Source organism: Capsicum annuum, chromosome 2 (assembly GCF_002878395.1).
Source record: "Capsicum annuum cultivar UCD-10X-F1 chromosome 2, UCD10Xv1.1, whole genome shotgun sequence".
Lineage (NCBI taxonomy): Eukaryota > Viridiplantae > Streptophyta > Magnoliopsida > Solanales > Solanaceae > Capsicum > Capsicum annuum.
The window spans coordinates 151,787,135-151,806,199 of NC_061112.1; the positions used below are offsets into that span (position 1 = coordinate 151,787,135).

Here is a 19,065-nt window from a genome sequence, read left to right on the forward strand (position 1 = left end):
TTGAGCTCCTATATCATATGTGATTATCTACAGCTTTACATACTCAGTACATATTTCGTACTGACATCCCCCACGGGGACCTGCATTTCATGCTGCAGGCACAGGTACCTCAGCTCATTCACAGCATAGATAGGAGCCAGGTCATACAGCTATTGTTGGTGAGCTCCAGTTTGCTTCGGAGCTTTCCGAGTCGGTTCCTTATGTTTTGTTATTGTACAGGAGTCATATGTGGGCGGGGGGTTTGTCCCGACCCTAGTTATGTCATGTATATCCTAGAGGCTTTGTAGACATAAGGAAGGGTAAAGTCATGGAAGTTTATATAGTGATGTTATATTTGTATATGTGGTGGCCCCAACGGCCAAGTAATATATATATATATATATATATATATATATATATATATATATTTGTGCGTGTTGTGCTGATACAGGTAATTAGACCCTTCTATATGCAACGAAGTGCTGTCCAAATTTTTGGTGACATATAAGTGAAAGTACATGTATTTGAACGGGTTCTCTCGGGCCTTCTCGGCTTCGGGTGCCAGTCCGGCCCGATGGAATTTTGGGGCGTGACAGAAAAACACTCTTGAGGGAGAATAATAAATAGAATGATAAACGTCTTGTATATAAAATAAATTCAATGCTTTGTGCCTAAATTGCCTTGATTTTTTAAATTGTACAAATAAAAATACATGAATGTATATTAAACCTAACCATAATAGTATCTTATTTAGATTAATTAAATTTTAACTACTACTATTAATTTTAAACATGAGTTAAAAGGTGAAAAACACACCTAATTATTCCAATTTTTTGAGTTGCATATCTGAACTATCGTGCGTATGAACTTTCTACTTGAATTATCATCAATTAGTTAGTAAAATACACTTAAATTATTAATTGTTTGAGTTTTATACTGAACTTTTAATAGAAAATGTGAGTCATTAATAGTTTAGGTGTGTTTTACTGATTAATTGATGATAGTTTAGATAGGAAAGCCTTTTGAGTATCTATAATATCTATCTATCTATCTATCTATCTATCTATCTATATATATATATATATATATATAGTAATTTGAACTTTTTGCTCTTTATTAAAAGACTCTTTTTTAGACAAGACTGCCTTTTCACTATTTTCTTTAATTTATTATTTAATTATTTTTATTTTATTAACTAGACTTGTAAAATATATGGGGCTCCTAAAATATATGGAAGGAGAATCAATTAATATTCTTCTTTGTACTGGTCAATTAGAAAAATACTCTTAAAATAAGATAGAAAAATATTCCTAAAATAAGACTTTATTAAGGAAATACTTCTATAAATATTGAGATGCATGTTAAACTAGAGAAGAATCCGATAATTTACTTATTGAAAAAATATGATTGATGCCCATCTAACTTGATTCGGTTGTGTGTCTAGGTTGGTGGATGCTTAATTTTCTAACCCTCAACTTTTTCATTGTTTTTGTCAACATAATAGAATTCAACGTGTGTGTATATATATATGTTTTCTTTGTTTTCATTCAAGTCATTCTTTAAAATCAATTTTTTGTGCTTAGACAAGAATTATTTTCATCAAAATTGAAGCTTTGTGATCACTATTATATTATTTTGTTGTAGTTTACAGGTCGTGGATAAATTTATAGGTGGTAGATGAATGAATGTCAGTCAGCTTTAAGAATTTTTTTAAATAAAGATTAGGTTTAATTATATTATATTTATATATCTATTTGGAGAATATTTTTGTGTAATGATTAAGTTTAGTTGTATTACTTTGATATCTATATTATCGTATTTTTTTGTTATTGTTTACAGGTGATAGATGAATGTCAGTCGGCTAAACAATTTTTTTTGGTAAATGTTAGATTTAATTAAATAAATTTTTTAAAAAATATTAAATTTAATTATTATATTTATTTTTATTATTTAAATAAATATCTTATTTATTGTAAGCTAGTAAATAAATAAATAAATAAAGATGTTGAATACACGCGCCAGGCGCTACACCTAAACTAGTAAAACTAAAAGGAAAAATGGTTCGATGGACCCTTGTACTATGTCGGTTTTGTAAGTTGGACACTTCTACTTACATGTTTGTTATCTGGACCCCTGAACCCACAAAAAAATAATGTTTCAAACCCTTTGATCGTTGACCAGGATTATGTGGCATTAAAAACGTTGACTAGGACGAGGCGCGTGTAGGCACGCACCTAGGGTGCGAGTGGGGTCAATTTTTTGATCAATTTTATATTAAAATAATTTTAAAAATAATATTAAAATTTTAAAAAATTAAAAAGGTCTTTTTTTTCCTCCAGTTTTTTTAATTTAAAAATATTTTTAAAAATAATAAATTTTATCCTTCCCCCCCTCCCCATTTAGCCCCTCCCAACCCCACCCCAGCCTTCGTCCAACACCCCCCCATTCCCCCAACCCCAGCCTTCTCCCCTGCTGCCTACCACTATTTCCTCAACAAAGAAACCTTCATTCAACCAATTCACAAAAATTTCAAGAATTCTCAACATTGAATTTTAACCAATTCACAAAAATATTTACATTGAATTTCGAGAATTTCCAACATTCTTGAATTACCCAAATCACAAGAAATTTTAAGAAGAATAAAAATTGAATCTTTATTTTGAATTTCAAGAATTTTCAACTTTCTTGAATTATCCAAATCACAAAAAATTCATAAAAATTGAGTTTTTATATTGAATTTTAAGAATTTCAAACTTTCTTGAATTATCCAAATGATAAAAAGTCTAAAGAAGGTATAAAAAATGAGTTTTTACATTGAATTTTAAGTTTCTTGAATCACCCAAATCACAAAAATCTCCAAAAATTTCTTCTTTTCATACTTCTTAAATTTTTTCTCCTCACTTTTTAATTTTTTGGTAGAGCAAGAAGAATAAGAAGATAAGGTGATAAAGGAACAGAAGAATGAGAAGAGGAGGAAGAAGAATCAGAAAAAAGAAGAAGAAGAAAGGCATAGAGAAAGAAGGCAAAATGGTTCGATGGATCCTTGTATTATGTTCGTTTTGTAATGTGGATATTCCTACTTACACGTTTGTCACGTTGACCCTTAAATCCACTAAAAAATAATATTTTAAATACTTTTTTGGTGAATGTAACACACTCACTCCACGCCAGCTTCCACATGATTTTAAATAATACATTAAATTTCACATCATTTTTAAAATCCACATAACAAATTAAATATTAAAAAAATAAAAAATTTAAATTAAAAAAAAATAGAAAATGAAGTGAATTTTTAATTTCATCTTCTCCGTCTTCTCTCTTCTCCATCTTTATAACTTACACAACAAATTAACATTAAAAAGGCGCCCTCTTTTTTCTTTATTGCAGATTACAGTTGTCGGTCAAGGCAAAAAAAATAATGAGACCCGCCCAAATACACAACGGGGTTAAAGAATGTGTATATATAAAAAAAATTTAGAAAAAACAAAGAGATCTGAATGAATAAGTTACCATTTCCGTTTTTTTTGGTTTGAAAATTTCAAGAAAAAATATGAGATTTTTGTGATTTTTTTTTTTTTTACCTTATCTACTGTGCTATGAAGTTAATAATAGCAAACGTAAGTGTACTTGAATTTTGAAGAAATTGGGTATAGAAGATTTTGGGTTTAACTGTTGCTGGTTTGATTTTTTTTACAGAAGGGGACTTTAGATTTTGGAAATTTGGTTGGCCGTCTGATGTCGAGAGCTGAAAATGCACCGGCGTCTTGTCCCAACCGTGGACGTGCTCGGAGTTGCAGACGCTGGACGGGGGAAAGGGGGCTGGACGAGGGTGAGGGGTGGCTGGACGGGAGGAGGGAGTTGGGGGAGGCGGGCTGTACGGGGTGAGGGCGTGGGTGGGGGTGGCTGGACGGGGAGGGGGTTGCGGGAGGGGCCTTTTTATTGTTTTTAAATTTCTTATTTTTTAATTTTTAAAAATATATTTAAATTTAAAAGTTGTAGGTGGGGGATTTTTTAAAATTATTTTACGTAATATAAAATTAATCTCCACTCGCACCTGCGTGTCTGCACACGCTTCGTCTTAGTCAGTCATTTTAATGCCACATAGATCTGATCAATGATCAAAGAGTTTAAAATATTATTTTTTTAATGAATTCAAGGATCACGCACTTCGTCCTAATCAACTATTTTAATGCCACATAAATTTGATCAACGGTCAAAGAGTTTAAAATATTAATTTTTAATGGGTTTAAGAATTCAGATGATAATCATATAAGAAAAAGTGTTCACATTACAAAATAGATATATTTTATCGAGAAAAAAAGAAAAAGAGAAGATAAAAAGTTTTTTTTTTTTTTTATATTATTTTTTATATATAAAAATAATATGAAAGATGACGTAACAGATGTGACAGCTAACTTACACATAAAAAAAAAAAAATATTTAAAATATTATTTTCTAATGAATTAGAGATCCAAATATGAAAATAAAAATGTCCGAGTTATAAAATCATAGAGTACAGTATCCGTCGACCATTTTGACAAACTAAAAGGATAAAGATGGTGACAAATATTGACATGTGTTCACTCTATGTAACGGAGAGAGGGAGATCTTACAAATTTCCGGAAACAGAGGTTTTCCTCACAGAATTTTCAATGGTGGTAAACAAAGCTTTGATCAAACCGACTTTCATTCATCACTCATGGAACAACAACAACACTCTTCATTCATTCTTCCTTCTTCTCCTTATCCTCTTTTACTACCACAATATTCGTAACACATTTGAATCATATTGCATTTTGGTCATTATTTTTGTTGTTTTTCAGAGCCGGAATCCGATAACGATATCGGACTCCGCGATGGAAGATGACTACAATATTTGCAAAACCAGCGTTTCACTTCCGCCATTTTCAGCAATCCTTAAAGAGCAAATCTTCTTCCACTAACAAAACCGAAGCCTCCTTATGGAGCCACCAAATTGTCGATCCAAGCAGCGACTTTGTCAATCGCTGGAATTACGTTTTCCTTTTAACATGTCTCGTTTCTCTTTTCATCGATCCTCTTTATTTCTACGTCCCATTCGTCAGTGACAAAGCTTGTATGTCTACTGATGATGAGGCCGCTAATAAGATTACCGTCTTTCGTTCTCTAAACGATGTATTTTATTTTCTACACATTTTTATGAAGTTCCGTACTGCTTTTGTTGCTCCCAGCTCCAGAGTTTTCGGTCGGGGCGAGCTTGTTATGGATCCTCGACAAATTGCTATACGATATCTTAAGACGGATTTCATCGTTGATTTTACTGCTGCTCTTCCCCTGCCTCAGGTGAGAGCATATCCATTAAACTGTACGCACTTTCATCGGGCACAAAGTTAATGTGCGTCTAATTTATGTGGCACGGTTGGAATTTGAGATTTGACCAAGTTTTTCTTTGATTGGAATCTTTTTTTATAATGTAGTTTTTAAGTATGGATTTTGGTTCGAAAAAACTTTAAAAATTTCTATGTCTGGATTCACGTTTTAAGTTTAGAAGTTTGAATACATAAATTGGTACAGAGGGAGTATGTTACTTTATTGTTAAATCAATAGTTAGAAAGTTAGTTAGTGTGGGAAATGATCAGCACAACTTGTTTAAAATATGAATATTTTGGAACTAGTAAGAAATCAGTAGAAATATAAATGGTACTTTTTGAACAGGAATCAGTAGTTATAATTAAATGGGAATGTTTGGAGAGCGTATCATACGTGGAGTGTAAATGGTAACCAACATATATAGCTTTCTTTCAAGTTGGTAATGTTATTGTTGTAATGACCTTGTTACTTTCAGATTGTCATTAAGTATGTAATCCCCGCAGCTAAAAAAAAAGGATCTGGTCATTCAAAAAGTACACTTGCCCTCATCGTTCTCATCCAATATATTCCAAGGTTATTCGTTATTTTCCCGCTAAATCAGCAGATTATCAAAACTACTGGTTTTATTGCTAAAACAGCATGGGCAGGAGCAGCTTACAATCTCCTCCTTTACATGTTAGCGAGTCATGTAAGCACTTATTCCCTTTCATTTCGTAATAATATACCTAGGCCAACGCAAGATATTTGCTGGAATTTGATGTCAAAAACACAGACGGAAATCACCTGATTTGAGAATTGTGCATTTTTTTTTTGTTCTCTGTGTGAAGGTGGCGGGAGCTTCCTGGTATGTGGCATCTATAGGAAGACAGTTCTCTTGTTGGTCAAATGAATGTCAGAAGGAACATGATGCAGTTCCACCCTGCATAATTGATTTTTTAGACTGTAGCAGTACTGAGTATGGTTATGTGCGCAATTACTGGCGAAACAGCACGAAAGTACTTGCAAAGTGTGATGCTATTAATGATAAAGATACTGGTTTTAAGTTTGGGATTTTTGCTGATGCCTTTACTAATAATGTGGCTACATCAACATTCTTGGACAAATATTTGTATTGTTTATGGTGGGGTCTAAGAAATATGAGGTTTGATTTTAAACTGCAATCTTACTCTTCTTCTTCTCCTTCAGTCCCTTCATTCCTTGTCAGTTTTACATAATCCATGTTGTTGGTGATTATAATTGAAGGTTGGTATCTCAAAGTAATTCCCCTTTGTGGCTATAATTGCAGAGACATTTGTCTTCAGATATACTCCTTCATTTTCTTAATTTATATGACAGTATATAACTTAATCAAGATGTAATTTAAGAAAGAAATACTATTTATACATATGCTATATATAGTTGACATACCAAAAGAAATCCTTAATTCTTTTTGTCTTAATGCCATGCCATTCCTATAATAAAAGAGTATAATTAAGGATATTATGGGAGCATCAGAATTGAAGGAGTTCCATATATTGAAAGGTGTCAATCTTCCTGAAATGGAAATTGGGAAGAATGTCATATAAGATGGAACCGAGGAAGTATATTTATTTCACTTTAGCTGCTTTCAGGTACAGCTTATACAACTGTTAGAATTTATGTAATCTAGTCTGGCTTTTAAAGGGCTTTTTGCATTTAGGCCTGCATCCTGAATATGCAAGTCACTCTGTCTGTTTGGTACCCAGTCTCTTATGTTTGGTTAATTCTTCAGGCAGCTAAGAATTGGACTAGGATTTCATAAATATTCACCATTGTTTATCTCAGCTACGTAATTTTTGGCAATCACTTCCACTGCTGCTAATCATTGCAAATGATAAAGTATGTTCGCTGCTACTTCATAGTGATCCTCTGAAGATTTTGTTTTGGATCATGTATGACTACTACATAAAATGTAACAGTGAAGATTTTAGTCGTTTTGGACTACATAAATGATCTTATGAAAATGAATTTCTTGTTTCCTTTGTTGCTTAGGATACCAGCATATTCTTCAGATCTTTTTTCAGGGTAGAGAATCTTATATTTATCTTTATAAATATTGTCTTGCAGTTCATATGGACAGAATTTGAATACCAGCACTTACCTTGGCGAAACCTTATTCAGCATTGCCATATGCATCATTGGTTTAATTCTCTTTGCACAGTTAATTGGGAACATACAGGTAAGACTTTGAGCATGATATTAGTCAGAATTGATCATTATTATTATCAACTTGTGCATTTATCTGGAGCAATTACATCATTGTTTATATACATGAATGGTCACCAATAAATATTATGTTAGATCCCTTCACGTTGTTATAATTATTCACCTCTAGAACAATGTTAAGCGTGATAACACTGTTGATATGACATTGTTAATTTGTGATAACTGATTTACATAATTTTGCATTAGTTACCAGCTAAATATCTTATGGAGTTGGATCAGTTCCTTCAAGAGTAATCAGAAACCTTCAATTTCATTTTTCAAGTTAATATTCCTGCTATGTGCCATTACTCAGGATATGTTCCCTAACGTTCTCAAATTATTTGCAGCATAGGTCCATGGGATTAATAGTATAGTCATTAATCAACATTAATTCTGGGTTGAGTTGAATGCTGTGATGTCTGTTTTTAAATTATGGTTAGGTTAGTCGGTGATTGGTAAGGTTTGTTTAAAATTTGAGCTATCATTTTTCATTTGTTTCACCTAGTGGCTAGTACATTACATGCTTCTCTGTCCTTGATATACTCCTGAATTTCTGCCCTTTCCAGACTTATTGTAAATCTATGACCGTAAAAATTGAGGAATGGAGAATTAGAAAAAGAGATACAGAAGAATGGATGAAGCACCGCCAGTTGCCTGAAGACTTGCAAGAACGTGTTCGACGTTTTGATCAATATAAATGGCTTGCAACAAGAGGAGTTAAAGAAGAAGATATCTTGCAAGATTTGCCTTTGGATCTTCGACACCAAATCCAAAGACACCTATGCCTCAATCTTGTCCGACGAGTATGTCTTTCTGGCACTACATATATCATTGTTTTGCTTGGCTCGCTCATTATATATTGGACTATGATGACATATTATGTATGCGGCATTCTTTTCTTCTTGACACTTGATGGTTTGGAATTGTGTCACGCAGAAACTCTATCACTGGTTCCCAGGAAATCCTTTCCTAAATTGGTAAAACTGATATTGATGGTACATACCGACTTTCGCAAGTCTTGATAAAATATTTGCACATTTCATAATTTAAGTTGCATTTTTAAAACTCGAAAATGAGAAATAATCATTATGCATAGATTATGCCATTTGCCTCTGCTCTTGTTGACGTCTTATAAGACAAGTATTTCCTGTCAAAGTTACCCTTGTCATGGGATAGCCTGAAGATGTAATACATGGCCTTTGCAGTATTTCACTTCTCTTGGAATTGAAATACTTTCAAGAGGCAAACATAGAGGAAAAGAGCTGCAGACAGAAACATTTGGCCACAAGTTGAACAAAAATGAAAGATTTGAGCAAAAGAAATGCATAAGTAGCATAAGTGAGTCCATCAATTTAGGTTTTTGACTTGTAATGCGTCTTACATTTTGTATTTGCATCAGCCACATATTTGGACTTGTAAATTTTACTCTGTAAATGCCTAAGCCATCCACTTTTGTTTGCTAAGCTTTAGAGATCCCAAAATCTTCCGACTGTGCAGGTTCCATTTTTTGCGCAAATGGATGACCAGCTGCTTGGTGCAATATGTGAACGCCTAGTTTCGTCCTTGAGCATAATGGGCACCTATATTGTTCGAGAAGGTGATCAAGTGAATGAGATGCTCTTTATCATCAGGGGACAACTAGAGAGTTCCACAACAAATGGAGGAAGATCTGGATTCTTCAATTCTATCACACTCGGACCTAATGACTTCTGTGGTGAAGAATTACTGACTTGGGCCTTATTGCCTAACTCAACGCAGTTGCCTGCTTCAACTCGAACTGTGAGAACACTTACTGAAGTCGAAGCATTTGCACTTCGAGCTGAAGACCTGAAATTTTTTGCAGTTCAATTTAAACGTCTTCACAGCATGAAGCTACAGCATGCATTTAGGTACTATTCTCATCAGTGGAGAACATGGGGTGCTTGCTTTATACAGGCTGCATGGAGAAGGTATAGGAAGAAAAAGCTTGAAAACGAGTTGTCTCTACAAGAGAGCTATTATTTTACCCAAGATCCTAACGATGAGGATTACTACGATGAGCAAAGTTTTGAAGATGCTGGTCCTGAGCAACCATTAGTAGACAGTGGTTCTCGTGGTTCCCAACAACTTGGAGCTACAATTTTGGCCAAAAGATTTGCTCATAATACGAAACGAGGAATAGAACAACAGAAGATTCAAATGTCTGATTCTTCTTCCAGCTTAAAAATGCCCAAGTTGTTTAAGCCAGATGAGCCTGATTTTTCTGCAGAATGAAGACAGCATTATGTTAATTAGTTAGAACACCCTACATTACTGAAAGGTACTAGTGAGTAATGACAAAGCTAGTATCCATTTTTTTTTTTTCTTCATATTTTTGTAAATTTCAGGAGCAATAGACCTTTTGACAATTTTGATTACAACATTCTTTTTTCAATCAACCTTCTTTTCTAGTCAATTGTGCCTAAAAATTGTGCAGTTTCAAAGGTACATATATACTCGATTGTCAAATCTGTTTATGTAACTAGTTTTATCGAACAACTTCCCTTATCAAAAAAAGGAAAAAAAAAAGAAAAGAAAAGTTCCAGTTTTATTAAACAATAATTTCTCCTGTTTGTTTGGTACAATAATATTTTCATTTCATAGGGGTCAGGAAAGGAATAGTGGAATTGAGCCACAGACGAAAACTTCAAAGGGATAAGGTTGTTGTAGATTTCTAATAAATGAATCATCTAATAGAGGGCTCTGTGCAATTGATGACGTGCAAGTAGTTGGACATGCTACCTCTGCATGCCTGCAATTTTTCTCAAATGATAACACCAGCAAATCTGTCTTATTTAACTTTTTTCTTTTGTGTTTGTGTTATTGGTGCGTTTATTTTTTTATATTTTTTGAATCTTCTTGATGAAAAATTTTGACTCCGTCGCCGATCACTCTACTACTTGTATAACCGATTCTGCTATATTTTCTTAGCCATCTCCTCTCTCTACTAAAAGTGTTCCCTTGCTCCAGCTGCATGGCTATTGCTACTCGACGGTTCTTATCTCTGTGTCCTTGTCCTTCCTCTTCTCTTCTCTCTTCAAGTATATATAATACCTCTTTAACTTTTGTTTGTGTACAATACAAAATAATTTTGATGCTTCGCTACATTTAATTCTACTCTCGCAGTTATATATATTGACAGTGTAAATAATTTTTACCAACACTAAAATTTAATCAGTTATATGACGAGTTCTGAGTAATATGTTAATTTACCGAAGTTAAACTCGTGATTGTACGTGGCTAAACAAAGTTAAGAAGAAATTTTGAACGTAAGCTAAATATATATTACTTCTCTAATATACCAAAATTACGTTCTTCGACAATTTTCCTTAGGGATAAAAAGGAAATGTTATGATTAAAAAGTTTTTAATGATCAAAAGTAGTCTTTTTTCTAATCAGAAGAATTATTTTCACGTCACAGTTTTGAACTCTTGATGATTGAACAAGCTAATTTTGTCTTAACATTAATCCTCTTGCTTTTTTTTTTTTTTGGACTTCAATGTTTTCAGATACCTTTTGTTTGTTTAATTCTGATTTTCTTGAAGAAGAGCTAGCTAATTTTAAATTTTTCAAATTTCAATTTAAAGGTAGATACTCCAAGTACTGGAAAAATGGAATGAGAAGATTTTGTAGCAGCGCCGCGGTGCACGAAGAACCAATCACTCCACCGGTTGAGGTTAAATATAATCAGCTTCTTATTAATGGACAGTTTGTTGATGCAGCCTCAGGTTGACCTTTTAATATCCCTTAAAATCTTTCAGTTTATATGTTAATCTAAAGTTGTTTCTGCTCCATTTGATAACCTTAAAAGAGTAACATGGAGAATATATACTATGTCACCAGGAAAGACGTTTCCTACATTTGACCCTCGAACAGGAGAAGCTATTACTACTGTTGCAGAGGCTGACACTGAAGATGTTAACCGTGCAGTCTCTGCTGCCCGTAATGCATTTGATGAAGGACCATGGCCTAAAATGACTGCTTATGTAAGCATACGTACAGTAATCAAGCCTTCTTGTTTTTCCATATCCTCTCCCTTCGTCCAATCATCAGAAGTGAATTCAAAATTTAAACTTGATATGTTCAAACATTAAGGTTCTCATTTTAGTAACTTTCATATATATATATCTGTCCTGTATCATGTGGTCCACTCCCCTCGGCCGACAGTTGCTGCTCGTTTATATGCCTTGTCTTACATAAGCATGTATTGTAATGTGCTTAAGTTACCATTTTTCTCCAGGAAAGATCATGTATAATGTTGCGTTTTGCTGGTTTGCTTGAGAAGCACAGTGATGAACTTGCAGCACTTGAGACTTGGGATAACGGGAAGCCTTATGAACAAGCTGCAAATGAAGAAATACCGCTGCTCATACGTCTTTTCAGATACTATGCTGGTTAAGAAAATTTTAAAAGTGTCATGTTTCCTGTCGACAGTTTAATAACCACTTTTTGTATATCCAGTGAAGTTCTAATGTTTGCTGAATCGCACAAATGATTTTCTAAGTTTTTGTTTTTCTGATTACATTCTTGTTTTCAGGTTGGGCTGATAAAATTCATGGCCTTACGGCTCCTGCTGATACTTTGCACCATGTTCAGACCTTGCATGAGCCAATTGGTGTTGCAGGACAGATAATACCCTGGAATTTTCCGCTATTAATGTTTGCTTGGAAAGTTGGCCCTGCACTTGCTTGTGGGAACACTGTTGTACTAAAACCTGCAGAACAGACACCACTCTCTGCCCTGTATGTGTCAAAGTTATTCCACGAGGTGTGTATCGGAGGGTAACTGTACTTTTTGTCTGCATCAGCCATGACTTCACAGCATTGTCCTCAGTTGTACTTGTCATTTAGTTCTTTCGAATCAGTTGTTCACAATTCAGTATTTTCAAACATAGGAGTGGAAACTTTCTCACCGTTAGTGGCTAGTACAGCTCGACTTGAAGATTGCTCCATCTATAAAAGATTATAGCCTGTTTATTTGTGCTTTATTCCGTCTGACAGGTTGGACTTCCCCCTGGAGTCCTGAATGTCATTCCTGGCTCCGGTAAAGCAGGTGCAGATCTTGCCAGTCATATGGATGTCGATAAGGTATTTTCTGAGTTTCAGCTTTAGTTCCTGATATTAAGAAAGGACCTTATGACCCTATAACATACTAGCACTTGTTTTTGTATAGATTTAAACAGTTTGGCCCTCGACATTACTTCTTATATATGTTTCCCTGCATATTATGTTGTTTCTTTTTGAACTTTTTCCTGTGATGCCTAAATGCAATGTATCTCTACGCCACTCATTTCGGTGCCTACAGCTTGCTTTTACAGGGTCCACAGAAACTGGTAAAGCTGTACTAGGTGCAGCTGCAAAGAGCAACCTGAAGCCAGTGACATTGGAGCTTGGAGGAAAATCTCCTTTCATCATTTGTGAAGATGCAGACGTTGATAAAGCTGTTGAGTTGGCTCATTCTGCGGTTTTCTATAATCAGGTAGCTTAGCTGTCCACCCTCGAAAAATTGCATACTCTGGTGTTTGGTCCAGAATGGAATAATTTTCAAGTATCTGCAGGGACAATGCTGCTGTGCTGGATCTCGGACATTTGTACATGAAAGGGTGTATGATGAATTCGTGGAGAAATCCAAGGCCCGTGCTTTAAAACGTGTAGTTGGAGACCCTTTCAAGAAGGGAGTTGAACAAGGTCCTCAGGTACTATTTTTCGCGTATCTCTGTCCCCTCTGTCATGGATAAGAAAGAAAAAGAGTAAGTTCTTTTCCTTCTTAAGGACAAGAGAGAATAATATAGCTTTACCAATTTAGACAGCCAACTTTTCAGGCAATGGTACCTTTATTGTTTATACATAAACTTAAATCATAAATTCTAGCAAAGTAAAATAGTAATTGCAGACTTCTATTTACATTTCTGGACTAGTTGTAACATGATTTTTTTGTATATCAACAGATTGATACCGAGCAATTTGAGAAGATCCTTAAGTATATAAAGTCTGGTGCTGAAAGCGGGGCTACTCTCGAGTCTGGAGGGGAAAAATTGGGTTCCAAGGGATTCTATGTCCAACCTACTGTCTTCTCAAATGTCCAGGTACAACTGCCATTGTCTATAGAATATATCCATACATAAGGTGAAAAAAAGACTAGCATGGTAGTGAGACATCTAATGGTTAGCATGGTAGTGAGACATCTAATGGTTTTGTTCAAAATTATTTTCCAACTATTTAGGATAACATGTTGATTGCCAAAGATGAGATATTTGGACCAGTCCAGTCCCTCTTGAAATTCAAGTGAGACTACATTTCATTTTTTGCGTTTTCTAGATGTTCTTGTATCTCGTTTCTTAATTTCTGAACTTGACCTTGTAACAAACAGGGATGTTGAAGAGGTCATTCGAAGGGCAAACTCATCACATTATGGATTGGCTGCCGGTGTTTTTACCCAGAACTTAGATGCTGCCAACACAATATCTCGAGCCTTTAGAGTAGGGACAGTGTGGGTCAACTGCTTTAACATCTTTGATGCTGCCATTCCTTTTGGTGGTTATAAGATGAGCGGACATGGAAGAGAAAAGGGAGTCTACAGCCTTAGTAACTACTTGCAAGTCAAAGCTATTGTTACCCCTCTGAAGAATCCAGCATGGCTGTAGTTCCTTCACCTTGTTTTATGATACTTCTGAGATACCATGCAACACGACAATCCTGTTTTTTTGAGGTCACTTGCATACTTCATAGATAAGACCAAAACACTCTTGTTTTTGTGTTGTTGTTTGTTAGTAACATTCTTTTTATCTGATACAATATGTAATCTTGTTTGTGTGAGATCTTTCTGGTATTTCTGTAGCTCTAATGCAAAAGAGGGTCTTGTTTTTGAGTTTTGTTGGAATGTAATGAATTAGTATATAGATTTTAATGTTACAAATCTATATTACTACGGTATATATCTTGTTCAATGAACTGTCTAGGATGAGACAGATTAGGTAACATTTTCGACTATTGTTCTACATTGTTCCTAGAGTATGAAAACCACACACTGGTGTAGAGTGAGGTGTTGATGTTTTTTCCCTTCTTGTTATAGCCAAGGCCTTCTCCAGTTTGTCAACAACTTTCTCACTGGAGGGTCTTTGTTGCTTTGGTGCAATGCAAGAAATAGCTAGCTCCAGCGTAAGCTGGAAAGCGTTTGATGAGTAATCTCCATGAAGTTTTGGATCAACAAATTCCATAGCCCTTCTTTCCCTCATCAGTGATTTCGCCTGAAATGACTGGTATTTATTAACAATTGTATAATTTTTACGAGTAATGATGATAGATTCGTGAAAAGGGATAATTGTTTACAATTTTGTCCAACCGCGTTGGTTGGTCCATGTCCATATTGATAACTTTCCTTCCGGAGATGATCTGCAGAAGTACTATTCCGAAACTATAGACATCACCTGCTGAATTTACATGGTGGTTAGTTTCATATTCAGGGCCGACATAGCCATAGGTGGCTCTCACTTCTGAGATCATGTAGGATTCATCAATGTCTAGCACCTTGGACAATCCGAAATCAGAAAGCTTAGCTTCAAAATTCTGGCTTAAGAGTATGTTAGTAGGCTGTGGAGTTAATACAAAGCAATTGATTTCAGGAATGTCCAGTGAGGTGAATTCATAACCATTTTCTACCTTTATATCGCGGTGGATTAAACTTCCTTCATGATAGGTGTGAAGAAACAAGAGTCCCTTAGCGCTATCAATGGCAATCTCAAGCCTTTGGATCCACGATAGTACTCTATCATCTGCTGTTTCCGCAAAGCTAATCTCATCATTCATCAGTACACAATAGAGGGAAAGCATAAGGCAAAAAAGGAAATCAAATAACGTTTCCAATAGCACCCAATGGCGTGACCTAGCATTCAAATCCTAGCAAAGACAAAAAATGCAAGTTGATTTTTATCCATCTACTTGAGCCTTGCGGAGTAGATTTACCCGATATTTGTGTTGACCGAAGAGAGCTGCTATGCGGAACAGTTGAGGGAAGTCGTAAGAAATCAAAAAAATTGACATTTCAAGCAGAGAGAACAGCACATACCAAAGAGCCACTGAGAGAGATTGCCATTGGGACAAATTTCATAAATTAGGAAACATTCTTTTGCATTCTTGCTATAGCCAAGCAACGCTACAAGGTTTGGATGTCGGACATTAGTTAGGCTTCTGACTTCCCTGAGGAATGTTTCAATACATTCTTCATGGATTATGTGTTTGATTGCAACCTCCTGATTATTTGAGAGAATTCCTCTATACACCCTTCCTACAAGAATATAATCAGTGGAAATTTTCAAACTCCAACAGTAAAAATCAGGCCGTATAAATGGAGAGCAAAGTTAATACAGGTGCTAACCTGCTGTCCCCTCACCGATGAAGTTTGATTCATTTAGATAGTTTGTAGCAGAGTAGACCTCCTCAATGGAAACTTCCAAACTAGAACCTTTCGGCATTGTCATATCTATAGCTGCCAATTTAAGTTATCAACCTTTTCAGTCTGTTATACGCCACATGTTCAAGAGTTGCAAAATGAAAAAGGTGGCAATTATCTTTTAAGTGACCTGATAGTGTAAAAATTCTTTTACACTGTTAGAAGTTAGACCGAGTAGGAAGAATATTACCAAATTTCTTCTCATATGCATCTACATTGGCCCTCTTACGTTGGAAAGTCCACACAGAGATAAATACAGTTATCAGGACGGCCCAAGACTCCTCCAATTAGAACTGATATGCCTGTTTCAAGTCCAAATAGTACATTATACTTGAATTAATCCATCTTCTAATGACGAAAACAGTATTCTGCAAGTCGAGTAACCAGACCTAAGCTTGTGTTTTTCTGTCAGCTCGGAGTGCTCTTCTGCCTCTTGATCTTTTTCTTCCGTATGTGCAGAGTTCACAGGTTGCTGTTGTTTCGAAAGGCAATAGTAAAGCTTTCTGATCCATGCTTGATCGGTAATTGTAGTACTTATTAGTGATACCAAAACTGAAAACCTACATATATCTGATTCAACCTCCATGTATTTGTCATTTTCCGCATGCATTTCCTTTATATCGTTCCAGCTATTTACACAGGACTCACACAAATGACCGCTGTCATGAGCAGTGTCCTGAAATTGGCATTTATAACTCAAACTTCTGAGTTTGTTCCCGAACTTCATGTTAACATCATCAAAAGAAAAATCTGAGCACCTGCCACCAGTTTTTGTGAGCTTCTCAATCCCGCAGCCAAAAACATCAACTCCATTTCCTTCATCATTCATCTTAGTCAAGCAGTTCGTTTGCTGAGTCGAATTCAGGTACATTTCTCCTGTTTCATTTGCTCTGATTCCCATTGCATAGAGGTAGTCTTGAAATGATCCTTTACAGGCTTCATTATTTAAGAAATTACCCCAGTTTCCGCATTCACCCCCCGCGTTATCAGCTGCTGAAAATTTTCCAAGTTGAAGGATGCATTCAGCAGTAGAAGGCTGTGAAAATGCAAGGCAGATTGTGTTGATCAAGTATAAAATGCAGATAGCAGTAACCGCATTGAAATGTATAGTTCCCATTAGAAATTCTTCTGTCAGTTCACGGAGAAAGTTGTGTGAGCTTTTATATGAGGTGGTGACCCAATGCGATATGATGTCATGTCAGCCTAGCCAAGAGGTCCAGGGTTCAACTCACATTGTCACTCGAAAAAACAAACGATAATTTCACGTGTTTGAAACATGAAAAAGTCAGAGGTATTTTTACGTGTTAGGTGGCCAGTAGTGAGGGGGCGTGATGTGACATAAAAAAGTTTCAATATTGTACATAAAAGGTAAACGAGGTAGGATTTTGATGTGTAGTTGTTTAATTACAAAGAAGAGAATATTCTTGGTTTAAACCAAACTAGAAGTCGTCGAACGCCGGCTAACGTTTGCTCATACGTATGATAAAAATGTAAGGAGGTTTGTATTAGATTGTACTATGTTGTCACTTTGAATTTTTTCGCTGTTAGTTTTTCATTTTGTATTCGAGAAAGAAGCCAATAACTAGAGGACAGAGATCGGTGTCAAGCCATAAAATAATATATGTTCACAAATTTAAGTAATTTTATGCACTCACAAATATTTAGACAATCAAGTTATTTATAAGATAATTATAAGTAAATCTTTGTAATAAACATTAATTTGGTGACCATCGGCATGGGTAAGATTATGAGGGAACTGTTGACCATATTAGAGATAAACTCAAATTTGAACCACCCAAATTCATCATTATTCATCTTACTACTACTCTTTTCCACATATATAGCTCACAAGTTAGTGCAATATAATTGTGTAATATGATGTTTAAATGTATCTGAATATATACAAAAGAAAGAACATCACTCTCCAGTCTCTACACACCATAATTTTTCATTAAGAAACTACAAGCAATCACAGAAAATTTGTGTCAATCCTGGTAATAGTAAATTCTTAGCTAAGCACCAATTCAATATCGAGTCCCCTAAGTAGAGAACTGAATATCTGGTGCGTTGAATGGATCTCTTTGCAGTTTGGGTAAACCAAGAATAAAGATGAGTTCTATACGCCCAGATAGTCGCTAACTTGCTATCAACTAATTAAAATTATCAATTTCTTGGTCCTCTCTCAACCCAATTCTTGTCTCGTTTGACTATCTCCAGAAACTGTTCCATTGTCTAAACCTCGGATTTCTAAATTTTCATTAGGCCCTCCTGGAATATTTGTTGCAGCATTCCTTCCACTTTCATGGCATCCGCTGCTTTCTCCTATGGATATTGAACAGTCCGTCAGAATATCAGTGTTAGTTCTGCAAATTGGACAAAAGAGGGACTTCAAGAGCCACGAATCGATGCATTCAGCATGAAAACTGTGATTACATTGTGGCAACATTCTGCACTTATCACCCACCTTGAAGTTATCCAAACAAATTGCACAGTCCACTTGACTACTGCTAATTCCCTTCTCTTTGGCTTGAAAAACAAAGCAAGGAAGCTTTTCTATATCCTCCTGGGACATGCTGTTGCTCTCTCTCTCTGCCATATTAACATTCTCGATTCTTCTGTTGTACTCCCTCAATACAACACAGATATGAAGCAGGACAAGAACAACGACTATAACAAGTAGCAATATCACTGATATCACCATTGCCAAGACTATAACCCGGGTGGTAGCGCCTAGTCCATGGTTTTTCATTATAAGGTAAATACTTTCAGAAAATTCATGATCTAAATATGAAATGATGAACGGAGATAAGAGATTACTTACACATTACAATTACTGAATGATTATTTTTTTAAGGACTGAGATGAACTTTTATATAAAATATATACAATAGACCTATCAGCTAAAAGAATTTCGGACGGCATAGGTAGTTGACCCGTAACATATGAAGGTACAGACAGTACTTCAACGCACTTGGTCCAATTAGAGTTCCTTAGAAAACAAAAAATAATTCTTTTTGCATAGTTGACCTGGAATCCAGGATGAGTCTT

The 19,065-nt window shown here is 35.3% G+C and overlaps 4 protein-coding genes across 10 annotated transcripts; 2 read left to right on the forward strand and 2 right to left on the reverse strand.

Annotated features, from left to right (window-relative positions):
* Window positions 1-4,458: 4,458 nt before the first annotated feature.
* On the forward strand, window positions 4,459-9,985 carry LOC107860627 (cyclic nucleotide-gated ion channel 18). 5 transcript variants are annotated; one of them, XM_016706047.2, is made up of 7 exons: window positions 4,536-4,637; window positions 5,190-5,301; window positions 5,804-6,016; window positions 6,156-6,469; window positions 7,414-7,525; window positions 8,118-8,354; window positions 9,049-9,985. In XM_016706047.2, the coding sequence occupies exons 2-7, from the start codon at window positions 5,221-5,223 to the stop codon at window positions 9,802-9,804; spliced, it is 1,713 nt and encodes a 570-aa protein (XP_016561533.1). In that variant the 5' UTR covers window positions 4,536-4,637; window positions 5,190-5,220; the 3' UTR covers window positions 9,805-9,985. The 5 variants fall into 5 exon arrangements, with proteins under 5 accessions (XP_016561530.1, XP_047263536.1, XP_016561533.1 ...); XM_047407581.1 differs by having other exon boundaries at window positions 4,538-4,634; XM_047407582.1 differs by having other exon boundaries at window positions 4,538-4,634; window positions 5,933-6,016.
* Window positions 9,986-10,276: 291 nt separating this feature from the next.
* On the forward strand, window positions 10,277-14,386 carry LOC107860628 (benzaldehyde dehydrogenase, mitochondrial). 2 transcript variants are annotated; one of them, XM_016706048.2, is made up of 11 exons: window positions 10,278-10,610; window positions 11,157-11,297; window positions 11,413-11,555; window positions 11,810-11,963; window positions 12,107-12,336; window positions 12,570-12,656; window positions 12,874-13,047; window positions 13,127-13,264; window positions 13,517-13,654; window positions 13,792-13,853; window positions 13,939-14,386. In XM_016706048.2, exons 1-11 carry the CDS (start codon window positions 10,544-10,546, stop codon window positions 14,210-14,212), a joined length of 1,608 nt encoding a protein of 535 aa, XP_016561534.1. In that variant the 5' UTR covers window positions 10,278-10,543; the 3' UTR covers window positions 14,213-14,386. The 2 variants fall into 2 exon arrangements, with proteins under 2 accessions (XP_047263539.1, XP_016561534.1); XM_047407583.1 differs by lacking the exon at window positions 13,792-13,853 and having other exon boundaries at window positions 10,277-10,610; window positions 13,939-14,081.
* Window positions 14,387-14,547: 161 nt separating this feature from the next.
* LOC107860629 (probable serine/threonine-protein kinase At1g01540) lies at window positions 14,548-16,082 on the reverse strand. 2 transcript variants are annotated; one of them, XM_047407585.1, is made up of 4 exons: window positions 15,943-16,082; window positions 15,634-15,852; window positions 14,898-15,340; window positions 14,548-14,815 (listed from the first exon to the last, which is right to left on the reverse strand). In XM_047407585.1, the coding sequence occupies exons 1-4, from the start codon at window positions 16,043-16,045 to the stop codon at window positions 14,564-14,566; spliced, it is 1,017 nt and encodes a 338-aa protein (XP_047263541.1). In that variant the 5' UTR covers window positions 16,046-16,082; the 3' UTR covers window positions 14,548-14,563. The 2 variants fall into 2 exon arrangements, with proteins under 2 accessions (XP_047263541.1, XP_047263540.1); XM_047407584.1 differs by having other exon boundaries at window positions 14,898-15,343.
* Window positions 16,083-18,199: 2,117 nt separating this feature from the next.
* On the reverse strand, window positions 18,200-18,766 carry LOC107858398 (RING-H2 finger protein ATL56-like). Its single transcript, XM_016703048.2, has one exon. The coding sequence runs from the start codon at window positions 18,764-18,766 to the stop codon at window positions 18,200-18,202; it is 567 nt and encodes a 188-aa protein (XP_016558534.2).
* Between the last annotated feature and the right edge of the window lie 299 nt (window positions 18,767-19,065).

What these genes read in the sequence shown, in the direction of transcription:
- LOC107858398 (XM_016703048.2), bottom strand. Translation starts at nt 18,766, where the DNA reads ATGAAAAACCATGGACTAGGCGCTACCACCCGGGTTATAGTCTTGGCA.
- LOC107860628 (XM_016706048.2), top strand. Translation starts at nt 10,544, where the DNA reads ATGGCTATTGCTACTCGACGGTTCTTATCTCTGTGTCCTTGTCCTTCC. An exon ending in GTCATATGGATGTCGATAAG is followed by an intron (nt 12,657 to 12,873) that starts GTATTTTCTGAG and finishes CGGTGCCTACAG; the next exon opens with CTTGCTTTTACAGGGTCCAC. An exon ending in CTGCGGTTTTCTATAATCAG is followed by an intron (nt 13,048 to 13,126) that starts GTAGCTTAGCTG and finishes AAGTATCTGCAG; the next exon opens with GGACAATGCTGCTGTGCTGG.
- LOC107860629 (XM_047407584.1), bottom strand. Translation starts at nt 16,045, where the DNA reads ATGACAATGCCGAAAGGTTCTAGTTTGGAAGTTTCCATTGAGGAGGTC. An exon ending in CATCGGTGAGGGGACAGCAG is followed by an intron (nt 15,853 to 15,942) that starts GTTAGCACCTGT and finishes ATATTCTTGTAG; the next exon opens with GAAGGGTGTATAGAGGAATT. An exon ending in TCTCTCTCAGTGGCTCTTTG is followed by an intron (nt 15,344 to 15,633) that starts GTATGTGCTGTT and finishes TTGCGGAAACAG; the next exon opens with CAGATGATAGAGTACTATCG.
- LOC107860627 (XM_016706044.2), top strand. Translation starts at nt 4,843, where the DNA reads ATGACTACAATATTTGCAAAACCAGCGTTTCACTTCCGCCATTTTCAG. An exon ending in CTGCTCTTCCCCTGCCTCAG is followed by an intron (nt 5,302 to 5,803) that starts GTGAGAGCATAT and finishes TGTTACTTTCAG; the next exon opens with ATTGTCATTAAGTATGTAAT. An exon ending in GCCTCAATCTTGTCCGACGA is followed by an intron (nt 8,355 to 9,048) that starts GTATGTCTTTCT and finishes CCGACTGTGCAG; the next exon opens with GTTCCATTTTTTGCGCAAAT.